Source organism: Amblyomma maculatum, chromosome 5 (genome assembly GCF_055883805.1).
Source record: "Amblyomma maculatum isolate TAMU_Amacu chromosome 5, ASM5588380v1, whole genome shotgun sequence".
Lineage (NCBI taxonomy): Eukaryota > Metazoa > Arthropoda > Arachnida > Ixodida > Ixodidae > Amblyomma > Amblyomma maculatum.
In genome coordinates, this window is record NC_139348.1 from 105,220,195 (window position 1) to 105,237,788 (window position 17,594).

Genomic DNA, 17,594 nt, shown 5'->3' on the forward strand with positions numbered 1-17,594 from the left:
ACAAAACAGGCAGGAAAATAAGGCAGAAAGGAATTCCCACGAGCCTAAGTGCGTACTTATAAAACATGTCCGCTATAGCTAGAGCTTTGTGATTTCTATCCGCATCACTATGTGCGGTTAAATTTAAACGTTGGTGCGCATCAAGTTCATAAAAGCATTATTTCCAATAAGACGCACAAAACATTTTGTGCTATAAAAGGTTGTAGAAATGTGCGCCAAACACTAATCCTCAAGCATTCCTACTGCATCAAAGCCAATCAACCACAGAAATGCATACAGCCTACCCGACCTTATTTTTTCACGTCGGCAGAGTCACAGCAACAGCTGGCACACGTGTGACATCTAATCTGTCACAGAGGAACACGATCTTTGACGTGATTCACATACCTTTATCGCAGAGGGCCAATTACCTGCCGAACTGGAAATGTCAGCAACCGTATAGACATGACTGAGAAAGTATACGTGTGGCCACAATCTGATTGCAATAGAGGCTACAGTTGGCCTCCGACAAGGTATTTTTTTTTTTTTTGCAATTATCTGCACCCGTAAATTTCGCTATGGACACACGATCAAAGCAACGTATTTGACCCTATACACGCTGCATTTATCCCCTGCCATCCCCCCCCCCCTCTTCCACCCAGCAGAAAAAAAGGCGCCATGCTATTTCAAACAAATAATAAAAAAGAAAACGCCGAATTCCGGTTGTTATTTGTGACTTCGAAAATACAAGAGGCAACCGTATAAAACGACATCTCCGCAATCACCAAACGCACAGGCCTCACTGCCTCGAACAACCACAGAATGCGCAGTCTGCTCTTACTTGCCGTGGTGTTCTGTGCGTCACCTGTGGTCTTTGGAAAGCTGGGGGCACCTGGTGGGCCACTAAAGCTTCCTCGCGAGATTCCGGACAGCTTCAAGGTAAGCACTCTCGGAGACATTCGCGATTATAGCCTTAAAATGGTGGTTTTAAACGCTCACGCCTTATCGGCCACTTCCCGCGGTTGTGACACAGCGTTTCTAGTGCTTCTGTATACAATTCGGTTGTGCAAAAAGGGACGCAAATACAACGGGGGCGTCTGCTGAAGAAAACAGCTTTTATGGACAGTTCGGACACAGAGTGCTTGATATCCTCCCACCCTTCTTGTCTTTATTTCTATTTTCCTTTCTCTCGACTTAGGCATAGCCTCATACTTCTTGTTTCTAATTTTGGAACTTGCCATAGAAAATGGCCCCGACGAGCGGCAACGTCGGGAGGCTAGAAAGAATTTGCCAACAAATGTAGTTTAAGCAAACAGCTAATTAGTTTCGTTGAAATAAATGAATAATTTATTGACAAAGATGGCCGTATGTTAAGGGAAGACAAAGATTCGAAACGGGACAGAATTACAGGTTTTAATTGTAGAACAATTATACAGTCGCCGACAGATTTTTCGGACTTCAAGGGAACGGGAAAAATGTCCGAATAAACGAACAGTCCGAAAAAAACGGTTAAATGAAAAAAATGAACTTTATTTCGGCTGATCAACTTTAAAATAATCACAGATTGTGCCTTGTCTCATTTTGCGCCTGCGGGATACATGTATCCCGCAGGATATACATGGATATGTATCGAGGAAACTTTCATCAAGAAAGCCGCCTCGATTCTTCAGGTGGTCGAAATTACTCCGTAGCCCTCCACTACGGCTCCTCTTTCTCTCTATCCACTTTCACTCCCACCTTCATCCCTTCCCTTACGGCGCGGTTAAGGTGTCTACATAGCAAGTGTGACAGATACTGCGCCTTTCCCTTCCCGTGAACCAGTTATTATTATTATTATTATTACGATTCTTCCATGCTCGTAAGCCGCCGTGTTTCTTTTTCTATCTATATTTGTCTGAGCCGATAATCGTCGCCAGGTATCTGCAAAGCAACTATACAGTTCATCTCAGGGAGCTTTCATAGAACCGCGTTCACAGGTACAACCAAAATATTTCATAGCACGCTTCAGTGTTTGAAATGTTCCGATGCGCTGCAAGGTGAAGATAGGCCGGTTTCTAGAGCCCATGCCCAAGCGCACCAGCGGTGTGTGTTAATAGAGAGTTTTAGCTTACCGTGATCCGCGATCCGCTTCTAGAATCCGCCACCGCGCGTTTCACTGCGCATGCCCAGATCCCCCTTGACGCCGACAGATGGCGCCACATACTGGATGTTGGCACACAGACCTGCCGCGTCGGGACCAATCAGCTTGACCGCCCCGCCCACGCGCGGTAGAGAGCCACGGTGGCGGATCGCGGATCACGGTAAGCTAAATCTCTCTAATAAGGCTGAGCAAAAGCTTGATCGGCGGAGCTGGCTCCGTAGTATTACGGAGCCGGAACAATATTCGGAAAAGCCCAAAACACTCGCAAATTGCTCAATTAAAGATGAGGAAGGACAAAATTTCTCCCTGGTATTGGTTAGATGTGCACTGGGAGCAACAGAGATGCCGGCCACAGCGGCCGCTTTTCTATAGAGGCAAAAAGCCAGGCACCCGACCATGTGCTGTGCGATGTCAGTGCACGTTAAAGAACCCCAGGTGGTCGAAATTTGTGGAATACTCCACTACGGCGTCTCTCTTAGCCTTAGTCGCTTTGGGACGTTAAACCCCACAAACCAAACCAAACCAAGTTAGCCAAAGTGCTTCCTCTTTGTAAATCTGCTGATCAACCACTTTTGTCAAACCACAGGCCGATATCATTGGTGAGTTCACAATCACGCAAAATGCTGGAACATATTCTTTATAAGCACATCATGTTTTTCTTATAATATAATAATTTACTCTCTAACACTCAGCACGGGTTCAGACGCGGTTTTAGGACAGTAACACGGTTGAATTCTTGCACGGCATTTCACTTCGCCTTGACCTTAATAAAGAGGTTAATCCAATTTTTATTGATTTCTCGAAGGCATTTGACACCGCATATTTTAACTTTTTACTAAACTCAATTCTGTACTAAATAACTTCCAACTAGTTAATAGGATTTCCAACTTCCTATCACAATAATCCCAGTCCGTTTCATACAGATCCACTGACTCTACTTTAATTAATATACATCAAGGGTTACGTTCCTCAAGACTCCGTCCACGGGCCATTATTTTTCTTAATATACATAAACGATTTACCTAACTAAAATTCTTCTAACGATCGTCTTTACGCTAAAAATTGGGTTTTATACGAAGTAAATAAATGTTTCATTTTCGAATACCAGAGTCTTTTGCTAGATTTTGTTCTTGGTGCAGATGAGAATTAACGTTGATAAAACTGTCCTGATGTCCTTCTCGAATAAAGCTTCTCCAACGACTTTTAGTTACTCATATCAGGGGCGTACCTTAATTAGTGTAGCCAAGTATAAATAATTTGGTGTCATTTTCACGGTTAACTTGTCTTGGACTAATCCCATTGATTAAACCTATAACAAATCCATTAAAATGTTGGGCTTTCGGAGAGGTGCATTAACTAACTCTCCTGTAGACATAGAGCTACTAATGTATAAATCACTATTTCGTCCAGTTTCAGGTTATGCTTCTGTAGTTTCGAATCCATATATACACAATCGCAGATCAATGGGTTAGAGCTATTTCTATTTCTCTATTTCTAGGCTATTTCTCGCCGTCTTCGGCACTTCCTGCCCCGAAACCAACAACGCTTTTTACACGTCATCGCATAGAAACCATTAAAATTCTTGCAGTGCGTAGTCAATTGTTCAGCGTCGCTTTAATCCAACCACTGCACGTTTGCTCCAGAAACATCAACCTGAAGTAATCATGAACTTAACTTGACGCCCTCTACGCACGTACTAACACGTTCCAGTTTAGTTTTTTTTTTCCTCGTCCCATTGGCTATTGAGCTCACTCATAACATTGGAACATTCGTTGCTTTGATCTTGAACGTTTTGTAGCAGCAATTCAAGACGCAGAATCATTGTATGCATACCTGTAACCTACCGGTGATTATGTACTCTGCTCTCGTTCGAACTTTTGTTGCTTTGCGCCTCTTATCTTGCATTTATTTTTATGCTTTGTATATCTAGTATATTTCAGCGTTGAATACCCCTCTGCATGTTTCCATGCATGTCTTCCTCACCCACTCCCACTACAGCGCTATATTGCGGTTGACTATGTATAAATAAATAGATTAATTAATTAAATATATTTATTTCAATGCTCCATTCATTATGTGAAATGTCTGGCTGGCTCTCTTTATCAATTTGCATTGTGTCTATTATATCACTCCGATGTTCACCCAGTGCTTGTGATAACAATCTCACAGAATTTGAGAAAGTTCTTTTCATCTCAGGCCTGACAAAGCACTAAGACATGCGTCGTCTTCAATAATATATCTTGCCTCTTAAAATCGCTCGCACCTCGTTGAGAAATTCGCAAGCGTAAGCTCGCATTTTAATCCAACACCAGTGGGACTTCTTCAGTTTCTTCCCTGGGTATAGTCTCACCAATCTGATAAAAAATTAAGTTACATGCTATATTTTACTTTTAGCATCCGGCATGTTGTGTCGGCTTGTCATGTCTACTTTTGGTAGCCTTAATTCAATTATGCTTATTTCTACAGTTTCTGAAAGCTTTAAAGTATCTCACTACGCATTCTTTCCCACCTGAAATCAGTATGCTGTCTATATACATTGCATTTGGTCTTTCTATATATAAGCCGCACCTTGTACAGCCCAAGAATTGTAGAAGAAAAACCCTCCTTGAACAAATCCCACTTGATTAGATCTTGTCAAAAGTAGTCGCTTGTCTCCTAAAGGAAATTTCATATATAGAAAAGTTATCACACCTTTTTATAACACACAAGAGGCATTCGGGCGTTGTGTTTCCATCATTCATACCACAAGCCACGTTAATAGCATTTCCTGAAATATATTCATACATAAAAATAAAAAGGCTTTTACTTCAGCGCTGCTGTTATACCTACTTTCATGAAACAGCAAAGTTTTAAAGGGGACTGGTTGGTTGAACACATCAATATAGGTGTGCGCTCACAGATTCCCGACGAGACAACTTAAAACGACCTATATATGTCTTAAGCTTCTAATTTTCTTCTCCTCGACTGAAATGACTGACTGTCGTGATGCTTGTTTCTTAATTACTCACGCCTAACCTGCGCCTGCATCAACAGGTATTATCTGACTATCCGTACGCTGTGGCCATATCGGACTCCGACAACGACACCGTGTTCGAGTGCCTGATCGCGAATCGAACGGAGATAAATTACGAAACACAGACTGCGACGTTCGTCTGGGTACTTCCAGAGACCGACCATTCACCTAAGTATGAGTAACTCTGCTACCATCATCAAAAAGGGGGTTTAAACAAAATCCTCCAAAAGTTATCTTAAATGGTGCGATAGGAACGTAAAAAAGAAATCTTTTCGCGAACTTTCTTTAATCGCATGCTAATTACCTTGATGTCGAAATAAAATTGTCTAAATAACTGTTCAGCAATTAAGCACAGGTCCATGGTTGGGGCCAGTTTCAGATTTGTAGCAAAAAAGAGAGGCATTGTCATGACAGGTTTTGGTGCGACAGCACTGTTGTATGGAAGAAAGTATGTGAAAAGATTGGCCTTTGACCTTAAAATTAGTTGCGTTTGTGTTCGATAAAGTTAGCCATGATAAGCTGCGCCAAGCTAGCGCTTTCGTGCGTCATACTAAGTTCAACCACGTTAAACCTGATTTAATTTACAACTAAGAAAAGTCCTGTAAAGTCATGAAGTGGTAGTGGAATTTTCATCGCACAAACCTCGTGAGATGCGCAGGACATTCACGGCACATTCATCATTCGCTGCTGGAGTTGCGCAGCTTCGCAGTAACCTAGATGGCGCCCAAATCGAACTGCCCTTTCTATATTGAGGCTGCATGCACTTTCGAAAGAGATAGTCCTCGCCAGCTACATAGGCAGCCGTTTTTGTGACCACAAGCAATTTATTTGTGATATATTACACAAAAGTTAAAAACCGAAGAAGTTAAAGCCCGGCCTCTCCGTCAGTTGGAAAAGCATATTATACCCCGCATCTTCATTACACATGGAAAAAACGTATTTTTTGTGTTCCTAACTACTTTAATAAAATGCGAACAGTCGCGACCACTCACTAAAGGAATAAAACATCTGAATACGTTTCGTCGATTGTGGCTGAATGACAATATCGGCTGATACAATATTCTTTGCCATGTCTTTGATTACTTTATACCCTCTGTGAGAGTGTGCAAGGATGAAGATTTGTTGTTGTTGTTTTTTTTTGTATTGCACATTTTTTGTTTCTTGGTTTGTTCTTATAGGACAAGCAAGTTTCGGGTTTGAATTTAATTTATGTTTTTTTCTTTTCGTTTTCTATTTTTCGCTGTTTTTTCATGTAATTATTACTACGGCTGCCTGCAGCCGCGCACACAAGCGATAGCGCTTAGGCGGGTTTTAGCATATATTTTGTGAACTGGGAGGTGAAAACAAGATATTATTATTATTATTATTATTATTATTATTATTATTATTATTATTATTATTATTATTATTATTATTATTATTATTATTATTATTATTATTATTATTATTATTATTATTATTATTACATAATTACAAATTTTACTCCAGGGTCATCGCGTATAAAATATCTACACAATCATGGTATCCTTTGACGATGGCAGAAGCCACTAAAAATGTATTGCAAATGCTGGAGCGCTGAATGCAAACCATCCAAATAATCTAGCTTTTTTACTGATAAGAGCGTAAGCTAAAACACTGGCGCTTATTTGATAAAAAAACGAACTAGGTATTCCACCTACAGAGATGCACATATCAGTTACATTAATGCCTGCCTCATAAAGTATTTATCGTCATGGTACATGGGCCACCCCCTCGGTGACTTCCTACATCTCATTTGCCAACCGTAATCTTTGCCCCGGCGCCTTCTACTCTTTCCATATCCTAGAATCCGCTAGCTCCGCCACCCTGGTGAATCACGGGCTATCTTCTATTTGCATTTGATAGCCTGCCCAGCTAGGATAGTATTCGTCCGATTTGGCTCCCAGAACTTCTCGGCAATCAATGAAAATTACATGGAAGCAAGCAGATTTTCTAGGTCACAATTTTTCATCCCACACCACGCTTTCATGACGTCCACCGGGGCTTCCTGATGGAAGCGAAAGTCCTATATTATTTACACTAAGTTCCGCTAATTATTAACGTTTTGGAAAACGAATACGACACTTTTTGTCAAAACACCACACTAGGCACTGATGCTTCTCCCAAATACGTTGTTCATTTTGCTTAGTGTTTTCCAGAATCCCATATCCTTGACCTCTGTCTACCATGGAGCCAAGCTGTTATAAAAGCGCCACTTTTATCTTTCAGTTTAGAATATTTCGCTAGGCAAACTACAGTTCGAAAACGAATTTACTTGAAGGCACATCGGTTTGCATTATAAAGAATATTGTTGAGAGCAGTCAAACAACTGAGGAGGCTCGTGAAAATTTCGCTAAAGTATATTCTCGTATCGTGTTAGCTGCGCCCTCATCGTGGTGAAGGTGTGATACATACACTTGGTGCAATATTCATTATTCGTCACTATGTATGAGACTAGCCCTCTAAGCGTGTATATAATATGTGTATTTTAACGATCATAAAGTAAACATCGCAGCATGCTCCAAAACCTCTGCAGTTAACAACTGGCACTCATGCCTTGGAATCTGAAGATGAAAAATAATGACACAGACCTAGGAACTGGTAATGGAGAGCACCGCACGGCCAGAAAATTGACAAGTGCCTTTGCCGCAGTGTATAAAAAAATTGTATGTATCCTCTTCGCCATGGAGTCCTTGTTCATTTCATTCATTCACTTTACTGATTGCTACAATCTTCAAACATACATTATTTAACATGGTACTCATCGGAGATAAAGGGTGTCATAAGAACGAAAAAGATTTGCTAGGCAACCAGGAAACGATAAAACGGCAAAAAAAGTCGGTTTCATGTCGGTAGAATTACCGCCACAACTGCATGCTAGAAGAAGCTGGCCATGCATTAAGCTTGACATGTGGCCTCGTCGGGCATCTGCTAAGAACTATTAGTGGCGCGCTGGCTGCGCTTAAAAGGTGAAACTCTTCACTCAGCAATAAAATGGGCTCTCTCTACCCCCTCCCCCCCCCTTACTATTCATATACACGCAGGCAAGAAATTACATTCTATGAGAGGCCTGGGGAAACTCCCGGTACCATGGACATGACGGTGGGAGATGGTGAGTGGGTGCTCTTTTGCTAGGGTTATGGCTCGGCCTTAAAAAAAAAAGAGAATAGCAGATGTGATAGGGACACTATCTTTAACAACTATACACAGCTATACAGGTACGTTCAGAATTAATTAAAAACTTGCCAGGTACAGTATATTCTTTTGAGCCCTGTACTGTGTCATTTAAGACACCATGGAAGATATAGGATTTGTTCTCAGCAATAAGTATCCCGCTCGGTATATATATATATACAGGGTCTTGAATATTTGGCTGGGATTTGAAAAATTCCTATGCAAAATCCACTACCCCATTCGAGCTGAAATAACGTTCACAAAGTAGCAATATATCGTCTACTTTGTCTGATAAGTGATTCAACATCGGTACTTGCTAGATTTTCCGAAATCGAGGAAAAACTGCTCTCGGCGGCGTGCACAATTTTCGCAGAAGAGAGTCGAAACGCTGCTTTGACATGGTACGTCATCTGTCGAGCAGTGAGGCACGCTCCATCCCGGCCGTTAGCGCGCTTGCCTCGCTGCCCGACAGACGACGCTCCATGTCAAAATAGCTTTTCGACTCTCTTCTGCGAAAATTGTGCACGCCACCGAGAGCAGGTTTTTCTCGATTTCGGAAAATCTAGGCAAGCACCGATGTTGAATCTCTTATCAGATAACGTAGACTATAATTTGCTACTTTGTGAACGTTATTCCAGCTCGAATGGGTAGTAGATGTTGCATAGGAATTTTTTAAATCCCAGCCTCCAAATATCCAAGACCCTGTATATATATATATATATATATATATATATATATATATATATATATATATATATATATATATATATATATATATATATATATGTGTGTGTGTGTGTGTGTGTGTGTGTGTGTGAATGACAGAAGCGAACAGTCGGCGATGCCAAGGAAAGCGTTGGGGATGGTACTTTGTTTTTTTTTAATGCTTACTTGGATAATCACAGAAATTAGTAATGTAATCTGTTTAGGGGAAAGATAATTAAACACAAAGTAGAAGAAAAGGGGCAGTCTTGAAGCCATAGGTAGCGTAAGAGGGTTCTAGCACAGCTTTCGCCCTCGCTCTTGATCAGGTTCTACGTGACGCTGGCGGTAACAAAGGACGTTCCACGTCCGCCGCTATGGCTGAGGGTGGCGCTGGTGAACACTCTCAAGGTTCGTGTACAGACAACATTAATACCCAAGAAAGTAGCAGGGGGGACAGCGGCCGATGTAGCTCAGTTGGAAGAGCACCGGACGCGATATTCGGAGGTCGTGGGTTCGGTTCCCACCATCGGCACGTTGTCTTTTCTTCTACTTTGTGCTTATTTTATCTTTCCCCTAAACAGATTACATTACTAATTGCTCTGATTATCCAAGTAAACATTAAAAAAAACATAAAGTACCGTCTCCAACGCTTTCCTTGGCATCGCCGACTGTTGGCTTCTTTCCTTCATGTATTATAACGAGCACCCTCATCTCCCCTATATATATATATATATATATATATATATATATATATATATATATATATATATATATATATATATATATATATATATATGTACAGCGGAAAGTTTTAGGCCTGAGCAGCTAGTCGCATACGTAATACAAAGGAAATAGACCTCCACAGCTCTAGGAGTGGTGAGAAAATATACACACTAGATGAAAGCAATTACCCAACAGATTAAATGATGGAACAAAACATAGTTACATAAGAATGGTCATATATATCCAAGGCTTCATCTAGAGTTATCAACATGAACAGTTCCAATATTTATATCAGCCCCACGTGCATTATTAGCAAGACGTAATTATTCCAGACGATCATTTAGAAACAACTTCTTTGTAAGTGTTGCCTCAGTAAACATGATGGCTTTCGTCACTACGCTGAGAAAAGTTTGAAAAATTATTTTTTGTTTTTTCGACTGCACGAAATTTTCGATGCTTCATTGGTTTCATTTTCATATGAAATCATATTTGTATAAACATGCACTCAATAACAAGCAGCGAGAAAGTAAGGTACGCATCTTTTCTTTTTGTTGGTGCGAAAGAACTTATCCGGAGGATCATAGCAAAACTCGCGAACGCTTTTGTGTCCAACAAAAATATATCGTGATATCGTAACAAAATTGTGACGCAACCGTTTTTTGCTCAGCGTTCAGGTTGACGTCATATCATTTCGCTTTCCTTTTGGCATCCATCGGCTAGTCAAGTTGGAAGCTAATTTTCGACAGGGATTCGAACCCACGACATATATACCCCCCATTATATGCCGTAACTTGCAAGTGAAGGTGTCCGCCGATTTGAGAGACAAATGCTGCGCCTTCTTTTGTCTAAAAACCAAACCAACGTCAAAACGTTTCATACTTTGCCATACTAAGTGGCAGTCTCTCAATGGCAAACCGTCAAGCAAAAACCTTTCTATATCATGCGAAACATGGCTCCAGCATGGCCTAATAGTTTTAGGAGATTTAAAACCCCGGCTGTATTTTTTTTTGTTTTCAAAGTGCTACCGATCATTTTGACTACAACTTTTCACCGCATGTATTATTTTATTCGTGCTAAAATCAATATCAGTGCTAAGCGTGCTTTTCTTCAGCTTGCGTTCCGTTCTTTTCGAACTCTCTACTTCAGTCTCCAGTACTATGCCACCCCCTGTGGTTTCAGCGCGAATATATAACGTACGGTAATACATCAAAACAAGATCGATCGCCAGAGATACTATAATACTTAATCGTATGTTCTGAAAGCGTACGCCACTATGTACGTATGCCTTATTGATTAAGCTGCTTTCTCGAGAGCTGTTGCATTACACCGTATTTGGAGCACTGCTCGGAGGTGATCATGAGCTTTAACATTGAATTTGTGCGGCTTGTTCGCATTAATTTTCTGCAGATCCGACGCATCTGGAGGGCATCTTTTACTTTGAGAATGAGGACTGCGCAGTGATGGACGTGGAGTACAAAGGACATCGTAAGTCATCTTCAATGGAGCAATTTCTTACAACACATAACAATATATATATATATATCATCAGCCTGACTGTACCCACTGCAGGGCGAAGGCCTCTCCCATATTTCTCCACTTAACCCGGTTCTGTGCTAGCTGCATCCACTTGACCCCTGCGAAATTCTTAATCTCATCCGCCCACCTACTTTCTGCCGTCCCCTGCTACGCTTTCCTTCCCTTGGAATCCAGTTTGTTACCCTAAGCGACCATCGGTTATCCTCTCTTCGCACTACATGTCCTGCCCATGCCCATTTCTTCTTCTTAATTTGCACTAAAATGTCGGTAACTTGAGTTATTTCTCTGACCCACTTTGCACGCTGCCTATCTCTTAATCTTACCGCTACCATTTTTCGTTCCATAGCCCTCTGGGTTGTCCTCAACTTAAGTAGAACTCTCTTGGTTAGCCTCCACGTTTCAGCCCCATAGGTGAGTACAGGTAAGATGCAACTGTTATATACTTGCCTCTTTAGCGATACCGGTAAGATGCTAGTCATAATCTGTGAGTGCTTGCCAAATGCGCTCCATCCCAATGTTATTCTTCTTGTTATTTCCTTTTCATGGTCAGGATCTGCGGTTACTACCTATATTCGCCTACTACTTCCAGTACTTCGCTACCTAATGTAAACTGCTGTTCCTTCCCGAGGCTGTTGAACATTACCTTAGTGTTCTGCATATACATATACATATACATATACATATACATATACATATACATATACATATACATATACATATACATATATATTGTGATACCGAGACAACAAAGATGAAGTAGAGATCGGAGAAGCGGAGCGGAAGACGACGAGGAAGTGGAAAATAAAAAGGCTAGGCAATCGCGCTCACGCTCAGCGCGCGTCTCAGTTCCAGTACTTTTCAACATATATATATATGTGTGTGTGTGTGTGTGTGTGTGTGTGTATAAAAATATACACCTATATTTATATATAAAAAATATATAAAAAATATACGAAATCGGCCTTTCTTCGAAATCTCAGGTAAATATCAGATATTGTGACGAAGGTCGGCAGTTAAGAAAAAAAGTCTCCGTTTACAACGCATTCGATTGGGGACGAAGACAAGTTTTCATTTTGAAACTTTGGCTTGGCATCTGAATTGAGGCTACCCCTGAACCAGTGTTGAGTTGTGTTTTGTACTACATGACCATATCCTTCTTCTTGTTCTGCCCTGGGCTCAGTTTGCAATATACTCAACAAAGATTAAGGCGTTCATTATGAAAAAATAATTACGTTCCCAGGTCCAAAACGTTAGTAATCTGTTGCTCACAATTAACGTTGCCCTTTGGAAATTAGTACCACTGTAAAAAATAATCTCTCTCTCTCACACACACACACACACTCTCTCTACATATATATATATATATATATATAGAGAGAGAGAGAGAGTGTGTGTGTGTGAGAGAGAGAGAGAGATTATTTTTTACACTCTCTCTACATATATATATATATATATATATATATATATATATATATATATATATATATATAGAGAGAGAGAGAGAGAGAGAGAGTGTGTGTGTGTGTGAGAGAGAGAGAGAGATTATTTTTTACAGTGGTACTAATTTCCAAAGGGCAACGTTAATTGTGAGCAACAGATTACTAACGTTTTGGACCTGGGAACGTAATTATTTTTTCATAATGAACGCCTTAATCTTTGTTGAGTATATTGCAAACTGAGCCCAGGGCAGAACAAGAAGAAGGATATGGTCATGTAGTACAAAACACAACTCAACACTGGTTCAGGGGTAGCCTCAATTCAGATGCCAAGCCAAAGTTTCAAAATGAAAACTTGTCTTCGTCCCCAATCGAATGCGTTGTAAACGGAGACTTTTTTTCTTAACTGCCGACCTTCGTCACAATATCTGATATTTACCTGAGATTTCGCAGAAAGGCTGATTTCGTATATTTTTTCGCGCAAAACCATAATACCTATTTCAAAGACGTCGTTTCCCGGGAGTGTGTGTGTGTGGGGGGGGGGGGGGGGGGTGCTTTCATTTTGTAGGATAAAATAGTCAGGATAAAGATGGCTCATTTTTCTCTTCTTTGACCTCTCAGAGTGTCTCCTGTGGACCACGCTTGCACTGAAGGATTCAGTGCCTCAGGTGTGCATCGACCATTTTGTCGACACGTGTGGCGTCGTGCCTCCCGCACACAGTAGGGACCTATGCCCCGACGGGGAGGGTGACTACTGACAGCAGTAGAATGCCGGAAAATTGCACAGGCCAGCAGCAACGAGAGAGCAGCAGCGTCATTTGAAGGAATGCTGAAGGAAGTCAGTGTGTATAGATTGTGGTTGAATAAATAAACATCAAGCCGCAAACATAAAAAAATATTGTGGGGTTTTACAACCCGTCGGATATGTGAAGTCGCCGCACTGAAGGTCTCCGGAATAATTTAGGCGTCTTTACAGCCTCACAAGATACAAAAAAAAATAACAGACAGGGTAACAATTCAGCCCGCTCGCTAATCAGCCCATCGTCCTAAAAGCATGGCTCTGCTATTAGCGCCGGTTATTCAGTACCGTTTCATTTACATTCAGCAGGCTTAGAGTGTTAATTCCTGCCCAAAATTTCCAGATGTCCAGTATATGCCTAGGATAGCCTCTCTCGAATCGCGTCCCACATTATCAGTATTGCTATGTAGATGCGCCTTTCCATTTATCAGGCGTTACAAAGCATTAGAAGTTGTAACGGAAGCAGAGGTCAGGGATATTAAAGGCTGAGTCACCTTCCGCTTCACACTGGGAAATTTATTCACCATCCTCCCCTTGGAGCGGGATGGAGCGGGTGGCTGCTGAATGGAATTCAGCGCAAAGCAGCGATGGGCTTGATGTGAAATCAAACAGCGGTTAACCATAGGCCCAATACTGGAATATGTTTGCAATGTACTGTTCTATGCAGGGCAAGACATTACCAACACAATGCCAATATTGACTGATATGGATTGTGCTGCTTGGGTTCTCCTAAGCAGCCCAATCCATATCAGTCAGTCCATATCAATCCATATCAGTCCATATCAGGTATAGCCAGTCGATGGTTGAACTTTCTCCGGCTTTGAAGCGATACAACAGCACCCGCTCCTGTCGATTCCGCTGGTGGCGAGAAACAGTCAGCGAGCCTCCTGTCCAGAAAAGATCTCGGCTATCGCCAAAGTTCACTCTGCGTAGACTGTAAATGGCTGTGTCGTTTCTTCTTCTTCTAGGAGCCCAGCGAACCCGCCGTAGTGTCTGTTCTTACTCCCAAGTAAAGCTGATAATTATTCGTTCGATGATCAGTGAGTGCCAACGTATGCCAGCGATTATCATGTGAGCGCATAGTCGTCCGACGCACCACTGACACGCCTGTAGCGAGCACCTACGACAGGTAACGCTGATGTCTAAGTCGCAAACTATTCCGCATATTTATACGTCATTGGTGTGCTTCCAAAATAATTAGTAGCACATAAAGAGTGTAAAGTAACATTCACGCAAATCGAACGATGCTGATACAATTCGAATTCGTTGCCTTAAGCACTGGTAAAAACTGGGCGCTGGTTTTCATGCATGCTAATAGAGTAGAAAACACTTATGGGATCATAGACTTTATAAAAGACGTTTCGTGCATCTACACGAGTTCCGTCAGCGACGACCAATCAAACCACTCTACGTCCAAGAGGAAACACGAGCTCGGGCATCTCTCTAATTCCTATATTCATATTAAGGCGAAAGCCATTTTGTCCACGGCAGCATGAGTCAATAGAGGCTTTCGCCTTAAAACACATGAGGAATCGGTACATACGAATAGTACTGGTATTTCATATTAACCCATTTTTCACAAACGTTCGCGTCACCGTAATGACAAACATTCGGGTTCTAAAAATTGCAGTATTTTAACATGGTTAAACCTAGCATAACGTTCTAAAGCTCTTCTTTTGCGTAATTTATTTTGGTAGATGTTATACGTACTACATGGCGTTGTCGCTGTCTTCTTGCCCACTGTTTTTTACGCGACTTAGCGCATCGTATATCAGCCTCCAACAGCCGCCACGAAAGACCGGTCTAACCATTCACTCAATTACCGACCGAATTTGCCCACATCATTACACAAGCTTTTTTTTTTCAGACAAACCATATTGCGCATACGTCACTGATCACTTTCCACACACTAAGAAAATTCAGATACAAGTACCTTTTAGAAAAATGACGCCACAAAAAACCCCGACCAATCTATAGAGTCCATGTCACCTGCCAACTATCACCAACCAGAGTATGCTATCAACGATCAGAGGTCGAGGCTTCAGGCATACCTCCTGATTTTCTTAGTTACCCCGTGGAGTAAATAATGCTTTCACACCAGAAAAATCGTGAGGACCCTTAAGCAGATACGACTCGACAGCGTTTCACACAGCCGGACTATGTTCTCTCATTTTATTTAAATTTTTATTACATTTAGCTTTTCTTCTCCCACACGGACGATATTTCGTCATTTTTATAATTTTTTTCCTCTTATTGCCTACCGCGCGATGAAGTAACTGGTAACCTCGGACGCCGCTTCGTGAAATTTGATGCTTCCAAGTGCGCGTTCAGAAAAATGCACTCCTTGTGTAGGAACAGAAGCCAAGCTCATAATTAGCGACAGCAAAACTGCCATTCAAAATTTTGGGAAGGGGAGGATATCGCCGGAGGTGGCCAAAATCGTCACCCAAAGAACGATAAATAGGAAAATTCAGTTAATTTGAACACCCGCTCACGCTGCCGTCCCTGGTAACGAGGCGGCTCACGAGCTAGCCCGAGCTCTCTACTTCCGGGTAGCCGTCGAGCCCCCCGAACACTGGGCATACGACGAGCGTTTGCAAAATTACGGGTAAATCATCGACCATTATAAATTGGGACGTAGACTGGTGCCCCAGCCAGATGTTAGACTAAATAATAGAGAAGCTGTCGCGTGGAGGCGGCTACAAACTAATACGTTCATGAACCCGGTCTGGGCGTTTCACGCGCTACCAGACTTTAGGGACAATGATCTCTGCAAACACTGTGGGGCGAGAGGGACCCTCGACCACATAATTTGGGAGTGCCCACAATCTCCAGGTAGAGGGCAAAATATTACAAGTAGAGAAGCCTGGGATACCCTGCTGCAAAGCGCGGACCCTGCGATCCAGCACCGCACCGTCCATCTGGCGGAAGAGGCCGCAACAAGCCAAGGGCTACCTGCCAGCCTCTAATCCGCGGGCGCACGACTCCCCGTTTCCGATGGAATTAAAAGTTGTACAACCAACCAAAACCATCTGCATACGCCACGAGACACCACCGTTAAGGGGTTTGTTCTAGTAACGTTGGTTAAGGGTATGAGAAAATAGCGCGCACGGACGAAATTTTTTCACTTTTTTATATTTTAAACTTTTTGCTTTCCATGTTTTCTACACCAAGCGTTAGCACCAGAAAACAAATTTTCCTTTGTGAGGATTTTGACATATTTTACCATGTTTCATTTTATTTCATGCTTTCAATGTTGAATTTTTTCAATTTATAATTAGGTGATAAATTACACACTTTATTTCTTAGCATTATCAAGTATTGGATTTCATTCTGAGCAATTTGACAACTTTGAAGCCCCTTTTTAATCTTTCATTTTTCAATTATTTCAACTAAAAATTGAAGAGCACTGCAGAATCTGCATTGGAGTAATGCGAAAGCACGGATGCTGCTGTTGGTTGCTTCTGGTTGCTTCTAGTTGCTTAATTCACTTCTTGTTTGCCCATTTTATTGTTTGGTACTTTCAAATTACGCGTCAATCCCTTCCTGTGCCCTTTTTTCGGCTCTACTTCCGGTTGCGTGACGTCACTTCCTTAACGTCATATCCACTACGGTACCCCTTTCTCTCTTTCCGCTTCCACTCCCAACTTCCTCCCTGCCCTTACGCACGGCAGGTGTCCACAGAACAAGTGTGGCAGATACTGCGCCTTTCCTTTCCTGTGAACCAGTTATTTTAATTTAATACCTAACGAGCTTATTGGCCTAATTATTTTTTCGGCAACAACATTACGTCACCCTCCATCGATTGACACCACTCATTAACCTCTACCGCTTCTCAAATACTCGCAATTGCTGCGGACACGACTTTGCGGACACGATCTGCGGACAGAAATTTGTGAACATAGCAAAGTAATGCTTTCGTATTAATAATCAATTTAACATTTTGTTAGCATCATCAAGCAGTTTCTTTTATTTCTGAGCATTTTGGCACCTGCAATCCCCTTTTTCTCATTATTTTTATTTTTCATTTATTTAATTCATCACCTAATCAAATATTTATTTAATCAGTTG

General features: G+C 41.6%; 1 protein-coding gene across 1 annotated transcript; it reads left to right on the forward strand.

Moving 5' to 3' along the window:
* The first annotated feature begins 801 nt into the window (after positions 1-801).
* On the forward strand, positions 802-13,482 carry LOC146189114 (uncharacterized). Its single transcript, XM_084603209.1, has 5 exons — positions 802-918; positions 5,153-5,304; positions 8,195-8,262; positions 11,160-11,237; positions 13,346-13,482. Exons 1-5 carry the CDS (start codon positions 802-804, stop codon positions 13,480-13,482), a joined length of 552 nt encoding a protein of 183 aa, XP_084459335.1.
* Positions 13,483-17,594: the final 4,112 nt, after the last annotated feature.